Source organism: Scyliorhinus torazame, chromosome 1 (genome assembly GCF_047496885.1).
Source record: "Scyliorhinus torazame isolate Kashiwa2021f chromosome 1, sScyTor2.1, whole genome shotgun sequence".
NCBI lineage: Eukaryota > Metazoa > Chordata > Chondrichthyes > Carcharhiniformes > Scyliorhinidae > Scyliorhinus > Scyliorhinus torazame.
The window spans coordinates 131,445,951-131,456,707 of record NC_092707.1 but is presented as its reverse complement, the minus strand read 5'-3'; the positions used below and the strand labels follow the sequence as shown (position 1 = coordinate 131,456,707).

General features: G+C 44.9%; 1 protein-coding gene across 3 annotated transcripts in view; it reads right to left on the bottom strand.

Annotated features, from left to right (window-relative positions):
- Positions 1 to 4,496: 4,496 nt before the first annotated feature.
- Positions 4,497 to 10,757, bottom strand: part of LOC140412597 (syntaxin-12-like) — a 48,752-nt gene continuing 42,491 nt past the window's right edge. For all 3 annotated transcript variants that reach the window (XM_072500836.1, XM_072500837.1, XM_072500838.1), the window contains one exon: positions 4,497 to 9,219. In XM_072500836.1, the coding sequence (XP_072356937.1) occupies positions 9,127 to 9,219 (93 nt within the window). In that variant the 3' untranslated portion in view covers positions 4,497 to 9,126. The remainder of the gene's footprint in view (positions 9,220 to 10,757) is intronic.

Here is a 10,757-nt window from a genome sequence, read left to right as displayed (position 1 = left end):
CGCTCTTATCCAGGATCACCCTCGCCATCCTTTCCTCTACATCCCAAGAACTATTTGGAGGCCTATAGAAAACTCCCAACAGGGTGACCTCTCCTTTCCTGTTTCTAACCTCAGCCCATACTACCTCGGAAGATGAGTCCCCATCTAGCATCCTCTCCGCCACCGTAATACTGCTCTTGACTAGCAGCGCCACACCTCCCCTCTTTTGCCTCCTTCTCTGAGCTTACTAAAACACCTAAACCCCGGAACCTGCAACATCCATTCCTGTCCCTGCTCTATCCATGTCTCCGAAATGGCCACAACATCGAAGTCCCAGGTACCAACCTATGCTGCCAGTTCCCCTACCTTATTTCGTATACTCCTGGCATTGACGTAGACACACTTCAAACCACCTACCTGAACACTGGCCCCCTCCTGCGACGTCAAATCTGTGCTCCTGACCTCTATACTCTCATTCTCCCGAACCCTAAAACTACAATCCAGGTTCCCATGCCCCTGCTGCATTAGTTTAAACCCCCCCCCAAAGAGCACTAACAAATCTCCCCCCCAGGATATTTGTGCCCCTCAGGTTCAGATGTAGACCATCCTGTCTGTAGAGGTCCCACCTTCCCCAGAAAGAGCCCCAGTTATCCAGAAATCTGAATCCCTCCCGCCTGCACCATCCCTGTAGCCACGTGTTTAATTGCTCTCTCTCCCTATTCCTCATCTCATTATCACGTGGCACGGGCAACAACCCAGAGATAACAACTGTTTGTTCTAGTTCTGAGCTTCCAACCTAGCTCCCTGAAAGCCTGCCTGACATCCTTGTCCCCTTTCCTACCTATGTCGTTAGTGCCAATGTGGGCCACGACTTGGGGCTGCTCCCCCTCCCCCTTAAGGACCCGGAAAACACGATCCGAGACATCACGTACCCTTGCACCTGGGAGGCAACATACCAAACGCGAGTCTCTCACGCTCCCACAAAATCTCCTATCTGTGCCCCTGACTATCGAGTCCCCAATTACTAATGCTCTGCTCCTCTCCCCCATTCCCTTCTGAGCAACAGGGACAGACTCCGTGCCAGAGGCCCGTACCCCATGGCTTACCCCTGGTAAGTCCCACCCCCCACAAGTATCCAAAGCGGTATACTTGTTTCTCAGGGGAATGACCGCAGGGGATCCCTGCACTGACTGCTTTTTCCCAGTCCCTCTCAGTTACCCATCTATCTCCAATCTTTGGTGTAACTAATTCCCTGAAGCTGCTATGATAGCATCTGCCTCCCGAATACACTTGCCTTTGGAGGCAGCATGGCGAAGAATCACAAGATTTGTTCTTGAGACGAGAGGCTGGTTCTGTGTAAATTGGGCCCTGCCTCTCTGGAGTTTGGAAGAATGAGATGATGGTCACTGCAACGTACATGATTCTGAAGGGCTTACAGGGTTACCCCCTTCGTCCCCTCGCAATAGGGGAATCTAGAACATGAGGGCACAGCCTTACAATAAGGAATTGATCATTTAGGATTGAGTTGCAGAGAAATGTCTTCACTCAAAGAGGATTGTGAACTTTTGGAATTCTCTACCCCAGATGTTACAAATGCTCTATTGATGAGGAAATTCAAGCAGATATCGATAAATCTTTGGGTTGCTTATGAAATCCAGTAGGCGGGATTCTCCACTCCCACGCCGAAGTGGCCGCGCCGTCGTGAACGCCGTTGAGGTTCACGACGGCGCGGAACGGCCCCGGTCCCGACCGATTCAGGCCCTGATGAATCGGGGCCGCGTCATCTACACGCACCAGGCCTTGTCGCCCGCGTAAAGGCGGTGCCGCATAGATGACGCGGCCGGTGCCGCATAACGGGCGTCATCCGCGCATGCGTGGTTGCCGTCCTAAGTCCGCCCCGCAAGAAGATGGGGGACGGATCTTGCGGGGCCGCGGAAGGAAGGAGGTCCTCCTTCAGAGAGGACGGCCCGACGATCGGTGGGCACCGATCGCGGGCCACCCCACATTCCAGGTGAAGCCTGGTGCAGGATCCCCCTCGCCCCCCCCCCCCCCAGCGTTCACGCACCACCCACGACTGCAGCGACCAGGTGTGGACGGCGCCGGGGGGAACCCGCTGTTTTGGCCTGGCCGCTTGGCCCATCCGGGCCTCAGAATAACGGGGGTGCCGGAGAATCGCCATTTTGGGTGTCTCCAGCGATTCTCCGGCCCGCGGAACTCGACCGGGCCGTTCCCGCCGCTTTGGAGAATCGCGGGAGGGCGCCGGACCGGCGTCCCCGGAAATTTTGGCGGCCCAGGCGATTCTCCCAACCAGCGTGGGAGTGGATAATCGCGCCCAGGGAATAAGGGGAGTGGGCTGGAAAGTGGAGCTGAGGTATCATCAGCCATGATTGCATGGCATGATGGTGCAGGCTTGAGGGGCGAGATCTTAGTGTTGCCCACATCGGCAGGATTTTCCAGCCCCGCCAATGACGTACACCTGCTGCGGGTTTCCCTGGAGCGTGGGGTGGATTCAATGGGGAATCCCATTGATAGATGCGGGACCAGAAGATCCCACTGCCAGCCAACGACGGGTCGATCCGAGAAACATGCTGCAGAGAGACCAGAGAATCTTGCTCAATGTGTTTAATTATCCACTCCTGCATCTATTTCTTATATTGTTAGGATGAAACAAATGTTAAAGACCCCATGATAGTACTCGGAGTGCCAAGGTCTACCATTTGTCTTGCAGCCAGGCCACCAAAGAAAAAAACTCAAGTATTTGTTCATTGGCTGTTTATAAATACACATTTAATAGTTTATAAATTGGTCATCATATCAAGCAAACAAAATTCAAAAATTAAACTCTTTATAAAGAGTAAGAGGATCAGCTGTTACAATAAATGCACCATATGGAATTCAATTCAATTCATAACTTTCAGAAGGAGATTGTATAGGCGAATATGGAAAACTGACAGGGCTGTCTTTAAAAAGAAAGCGTGTCAGTGATATGATATTGAAATGCTGGTCCTTTTCCTCCATTTAGTTTCTTGAAATGGAAAAAGGTTTCTCGCGAAAGTCAACCATACCCTTGGTCAAACAGACTCCAGTCTCCAAGTATATTCTTAGGTGAGGCAGCACTATTGGAATACTGACAAAATACATTGAACACCACACCTGAACTAAAAAGCTAGCTTTCAGGTATGAGAATTATATATCATTTCCGCATCAAAAAAAATTTGCAATTTCTTTGAAGCATGCCCTTAATGTTTTGCTTGCAAAACTAAAGAGCTGGTCATTGACTTCAGGAAGCAAAGTACTGTACACTCCCCTGTCTGCATCAATAGGGCCAAGGTGCACGGGGGAACCTTCGGCAGCGGTGGTTTGGGAAGCACTGAAGGCGGTGATAAGGGGGGGGGAAGCTGATCTCGATCCGGGCTCAGGGGGAGAAGGTTGGCAGGGCAGAAAGAGACTGGTAAAGGAGATACTACAGATTGATAGGTGGTCTGCGGAGACCCCAGAGGCAGGGCTATTAAGGGAGTGGCAGAGGTTGTAGGCAGAGTTTAGTTTGCTGACCACAGGGAGGGCGGTGGAGCAGCTGAGAAAGGCGTGGGGGGAGGGGGGGGGCGATTTATGAACATGGGGAGGAGGCCAGTAGAATGCTCGCACAGCAGCTTAGGAAGAGGGAGGCAGCTAGGGAGTTAGGGAAAGTAAAGGACGGTGAGGGGAACCTGGTTGGTGATTCGGTAGGGGTGAATAAGGCGTTTAGAGATTTTTACAGCAGGCTGTACAGGTCGGAACCCCCTGCGGGGATGAGGCGCTTCTTGGAGGGGCTGAATTTCCCAACGGTGGACGGAGAGCAAGTGGAAGGGCTGGGGGCCCCCAATTGGGCTGGAGGTGATAGTGGAGGGCTTGAAGGCCATGCAGGCGGGTAAGGCCCCTGGTCCAGACGGGTACCCAGTGGAGTTCTATAAAAAGTTCTCTGGGATATTGGGGCCAGTGTTGTTGAGAATGTTCAATGAGGCAAGGGAAAGAGGGGTGCTGCCCCTGACCATGACACAGGCAATGAATTCGCTGATTCTTAAGTGGGACAAGAACCCGGAGCTGTGTGGGTCCTACAGGCCGATCTCCCTGTTGAATGTGGATGCCAAGTTGCTGGCCAAAATCTTGTCCTCCAGGATTGAGGATTGTGTTCCGGACGTTTTTGGGGATAACCAGATGGGATTTGTTAAGGGCAGGGATTTGTTAAGGGCAGGCAGTTGGTGGCCAATGTAAGAAGGCTGTTAAATGTGATCATGATGCCCCCGGAAGATAGGGAGGTTGAGATTGCAATGGATGCAGAAAAGGCTTTTGATCGGGTAGAATGGGACTATCTGTGGGAGGTACTGGGACGGTTTGGATTTGTACCTTGTATGTAGTTACATTGTGTACCTTATGTTGCCCTATTATGTATTTTCATGTACTTAATGATCTGTTGAGCTGCTCGCAGAAAAATACTTTTCACTGTTCCTCAGTACACATGACAATAAACAAAATCCAAATCCAATCCGAAGAGCCAACTTTAATGAACTTACAGAACATTAAAAAATCTACACGGTTGGCAGTTGATATGAGGACAAAGAATTTGTTCATAAAACACAAATCATGGAAACAAATTGAGCTTACAGATTAATGGGTCACAATAGTTGAAAATCATTTCTGGGTGTAAAATCACTTCATCTTTGAGCAATCAATAAAATGAACGGAAATCAATTGTTTATTAGCCATTTTTCAAAAAGTTTAACTCTTGTCCGATAAAACAAACTTTTTAAACTCTTCTTTCTCACAAACTCCAGACTTGGTTTTATCCTATTGACTATTTCTGAATTACCCAACCTTATCTATATCCTTCACTTTAACTTTATTGGAAATTGAGCTGAAAGCAGTAAAGTCAGAAGTGACAGGGAAGCATGAACAGTTAATGCTTGAGGTAACAGAATGAGGAACGTTGGGTTTATTGCCTAGCTCTGGGCCATTTTACCAAATTCATAACTGCCCGTTTGTTTCAATTGATAAAGACTACAAAAGCCTAACCAAAGGGCAGGAGGCTTGCATAGTCTTAACCAACATTCTTTCCTCAAACATCAGGAAGTCTCTCGTTTTAGGTCACCCTGCCTAAACGGTTTAATATTAAAGTGGTTTATTCTTAGGGCCTGTTTTTCCAATTTGCAAGCGTCATCAGTGTTGGAGCATTCATTGCAGATCAATATACAGTCAGGGACCAGAAAGCCAGTTGACATGAATTTGTGACAATTCAGACAGAGAATACTGGAAAGCCATCTGAAGATTGGCAGCCCTGTGACACAGAATTAAATATTTTCAAAAGGTGAAGAATGCTTGGGAAGAAAAATCATTGGGGCAACTAAATGCAACGTGCAGTGTCGCATGACTAAAAAGTTAGAGATTTTTAAATGTATTTTGCTGTATGACAGAGCTGTAAAGGAGGTACTTTGGGGACAAGGTTTCTGAGGAAAATACTACAGAAATTTTCTGTGTAGTCTAGGGAAAGGGTCAGACCCCGGCGACTTGTGTCTAATCGGAGAACAATCAAATTATGCAACACAAGAAACCATTCAGCTTTTTGAAATACAATAGCTATCCCAACTGATCCCATAGCTCTGCAATGTTTTCCCTTCAATTTAGTGTTTTTTTATATTTAGCGACATTTCATTTTGCAGGTTACTTAAGCTGGGAATGTTGTACTGTGCAGAGACGGTACACTATTTGAATTCCTACAACTGAAACCGAACTCAAGTTTCAATAGGTTTTTATGGGGAACCCATAATTCACTTAGAAAGTGGGCAGCACGGTAGCCTTGTGGATAGCACAATTGCTTCACAGCTCTAAGGTCCCAGGTTCGATTCTGGCTTGGGTCACTGTCTGTGCGGAGTCTGCACATCCTCCCCGTGTGCGCGTGGGTTTTCTCCGGGTGCTCCGGTTTCCTCCCACAGTCCAAAGATGTGTGGGTTAGGTGGATTGGCCATGATAAATTGCCCTTAGTGTCCAAAATTGCCCTTGGTGTTGGGTGGGGTTACTGGGTTATGGGGATAGGGTGGCGGTGTTGACCTTGGATAGGGTGCTCTTTCCAAGAGGAGGTGCAGACTCGATGGGCTGAATGGCCTCCTTCTGCACTGTAAATTCTATGATTCTATGAAAGTCAATTTTCAAGAACACCAATTTTCAAGAACACAATTACAACTCGAGGATTTACTGTATATATTTTTAAAATTAACTGGATAGTGATCTCATGGCTCTTTGTAAAACAAGTCTGATGGAAAACGATGGCAAAATCTTCAGCTAAGTATGTATTGAGGCATTGAAAGAGTAGTTACATAAAATACCCATTTGTATCTCACAAGCTCAAAGTAAGGCAAATGGACAATAGAACTTTTCCCTCATGTCCAGTAGAATATGTTTTGCTTTCTACCTCCTTCAAAGGCCATCTGGAAAGTACCTCAATGACAGTGCTTAAACTGAGTTCTTAAACTTGTGCCATGGATTAGCAATGATGTGATGTCGAATTGAAGGGCAATCATTTGGCTAGACACAGGATGGAGTAATAAATAAATCGCCAATTCCTGAAGAGACATGTAAAAACAAACACACAAGCAGGTTTGAAAATTATCTTTAGAAATCTTTGATATTGGTCTCCAGAGTCCTAATCACATCTTCAACCATCTTGAGCAGATTGGTTAACACGGCATGGGGCAATATCTTAGTTTGGCGTGTCAACTCTGACAACATTCCCAAGTGGCTTATACTGGGCCAGCTGGCTAATTTTTTAAAACATGGGAAGGGGTGGCAGTGGTTAGCACTGCTGCCTCAGTGACTGTGTGGAGTTTATACATTCGCCCAGTGTCTGCATGGGTTTCCTCCAGATGCTCCAGTTTCCTCCCAGTCCAAAGATGTGCAGGTTGGATGGATTGGCTATGCTAAATTGTCCTTCGTGTCCAAAAAATTAGGTGGGATTATTGGATTGCAGGGATAGGGTGCTCTTTCCAAGGGCCGGTGCAGACTCTATGGGCCGAATGGACTCCTTCTGCACTGTAGATTCTATGATTCTCCCCATGTCTGCCTGGGTTTCCTCCAGGTGCACCAGTTTCCTCCCACAGTCCAAAGATGTACAGGCTAGGTGGATTTGCCATATTAAATTGTCCCTTGGTGTCCACAGGTAGATGGGGCTACAGGGGTAGGTCGGGCGACTAAGCTTGGGTACGCTGCAGACTCGATGGCCGAATGGTCTCCTTCTGCACTGTAGGGATTTTATGATTCTGATGAATTAGAGAATCTGCCAAGTATACACCACACTTTACATATCTGTGATATAACTTTACTCAGATTACCAAATACAAATATTTACACAATCAGGCTGAAGGGGACATTTATTCATAACAGAATACCGAAAACAATTAGCCAAATATTGGCTTTTTCATATGTGATACAAATGTATAGTACAGAGAATGGAATGGCTAAAAGTAGACATTAACTGAACATGGCCCCAAACAAAAATATTCACCACAGTGGAGTTATTGTATTGCATTCTGCAAAAACAATAGAGTGCATAGATATTCAACCTGTGAAAGCACATTGGGAAAAGCATTATAAAATTCAGAACAGATTATCTTGGTGCTATTTTTGCGTTGAGAAATGTGCATGATTAGACAAGCGGGGAAAAAAGCCTTTCCTATAATGACACCTAACTTTATAATGGACTTCTTCAAACTTGAGATGTTTATTCCTTTTCATCTGTCATCCTATAGATGAAGTTTAGCTTACAATTTCTACCCCTACCCCTATTTCCGACTAGAGGCTCTATTATCATCATGACCAGTTCCAGTGAAATGTCTTGCACTGTATTCAGCAGAGGTCCGGAGGGAGTCCCAGAAGCTCTACACTATTAGACTGATTTTCACCGGTCTATCATATCAAGTAATGACACCAACGTTAAATAATCAAACTCACCCCATCCTAACCAAAGATGACACTCCGTACATGCTCCCTCTGTTCCAACTGAACTACTTTGTGGACAGAAATTAGACCGACAAATTGGAGTGCTCTTTAAAAAGAAATCTGGTGTACTGCTCTGAGGCACATAGACGCTAATGGATTTGTAGAAAAAGGTGAAAGGAGGTTTTACAGGTGACAGAATTCATTTCTCACTCTCTGCTGCTGCACTAGAATTAAGCCATAACATTGGAAGAATCATGAATATATTCATATTTTAATGCAGAACTCGACTCAAGCCAAACACAATTGACAGTGCTGCAAAAGGCAACTTAAAACTTTTCATCACAAGCCCTTTTAGTTTGATCCTGGAATGCTACCATTGGAAAACTAAAATACAAAAATGATTGAAACAAAGGATTTTGAAAAACTGGAAGACTGAAATCCACATGAATTTTGCAAAGTACATGCCTGCATTATATTATACAAACAAGGAACAAACAAACAAAAAATGGTGATCAACTCAAATCTATTTGACAGCAACAGTCTAATGGCAATGTTTCAGCTTTCAAATCACTGGTCAGGAATCAGTGATCTAATGTTTGCCAATTAAAAGAATGCATCACTGCAAAATCCATCATGATCTAGTGGCATTGTGATAGATGCCAAAAAGATGGATAATCCATATTTTAACACTGTAAAGCATTAGGTAAATTTAGGACAATGTCGACAAGGAAATTACATAGTGGTACTGACCAGATGGAGGAGGAGAGCAGTGGTAGTAGCTTCTTGACTTGCAAAATTGATAAAAAGGATCATTGCCCATGTTAGACTCCCCCAAATGTAAAATCTAGCTGAGTGACATTCAAAGTCCAAGCCACTTGCACATCATTACAAAACACATCTGATATAGCTTTACAGGCTTTGTTGTTTTAAGCAAGTAGCATTTTTTTAAAATTCACAGTGCACAAATATATGGAAACAAGGGGTACATATTACATTATTGTGCACATAAAATAAATGTAACCGCTTTCTAGATATTGGTTCCCATTTCATGAAATTCACAACATATTCATAAGTTATACCCTCAATGAGCTGGCAGAGAAAATTGTCCATTGACTTGCGTTAAGTGTACAGTTCCAATTTTTCCCCTACGTAGAGAGGTTCAATGTTTTCAGTGGAAGCTCTTTATTTGGATGCCCACCAAATAATGAGGCCCAAAATGACACCAACCACTGCGAGAACTAAAATCAGGATGCACAATTTCTTGCGGGATTTTTTCTGAAAATGCAGAAATACAAAGAAGACCAAGTCAATTTTATTGTGTTCAACAGTTATTACCCATCCCATTGCCTGTGAACCGAGTGGTTTGCTTGGCATTTCAGAGGGCAGTTAATCACAGATTATCACAGAATTTACAGTGCAGAAGGAGGCCATTCAGCCCATCGAGTCTGCACCGGCTCTTGGAAAGAGCACCCTACCCAAGGTCAACACCGCCATCCTATCCCCATAACCCAGTAACCCCACCCAACACTAAGGGCAATTTTGGACACTAAGGGCAATTTATCATGGCCAATCCACCTAACCTGCACATCTTTGGACTGTGGGAGGAAACCGGAGCACCCGGAGGAAACCCACGCACACACGGGGAGGATTGCAGACTCCGCACAGACAGTGACCCAAGCCGGAATCGAACCTGGGACCCTGGAGCTGTGAAGCAATTGTGCTATCCACAAGGCTACCGTGCTGCCCCTTTAAAAGTCCACATTGCTGGAGTCACAGGTAGGCCAGACAGGATAGCAGATTTCCCCCCTCCTAAAATGGGGAATGATTGAATCAGATGAATATTTACAACAATCATCACATTAAGTCTTTTTGATTCCAGATTTTTATTGAATTCAATTTTCACCATCTGCCCTTGGTGGGATTCAAAGCCAGGTCCTCCGCCTCAGGATTACTAGTCCAGTGACAATACCACTGCACCATGGCACCCCCCACAAGGGGAGTTATTGTAGGAAAATTAAGATAATTACTTATGGGTAACTCTGCATCACGTGCCCAACCCTGAAAAACTTGTCTTTTCTTACATAGCAATAATGAGATTCCCCTGAAGAAACTGGTTAATTCAAGGAAAGCACTGTGGATCCGTATTTACTAGAAATGGACTAAGTAACTTATTTTAGAAGGCAAGACTTACTAAAACAACAGAACTGATGAAAGCAAACAAATGCCTAGTACATAAGAACCACACTGCATTAAAAAGTGACAACTGTTTGAACAAAGCAGTACATTTGCTATTTCTTATTGGGAGCAGTAATTCAGTGTGGCAAAAAAGGAAGTGATTAGCAGCATTTTATTAAGGATCAAGGTCAGTAACACAGAAGCTCTTCAATGTTGAATAGAAGATAGAAGGTGCAGGAAGAAAAATAAACAATACTGGTCAAGGCGAGGTTTAGGTTTTACACCATCTAGCTTTGAGATGCAAGTTAAAGCAAGAGAGAGTACAATGAAAAAAGTCTGAATGCAAGATTTCCGCAATATGACAATAACTGATGCAGGGCAGAACATTTGGAATTGAGAGAGTAATAAGATTGCATAAAATTATTAGGCCACATTTAGAGTGTAACTTTGGGGAACCTCATTGTAGAGAGAACATGAAAACCAAAAAGGGAGAATGCCTACAAGATTCATCAAAATGACACCATGGATGGGAAATTACAGTTAAGAGGAGAGACTGGACATAAGACGACTATTTTCAATAGAGCAAAAAAAACATTTATATAGTGTCTTTAATTTAATGAAACACTCAAGGCACCTCA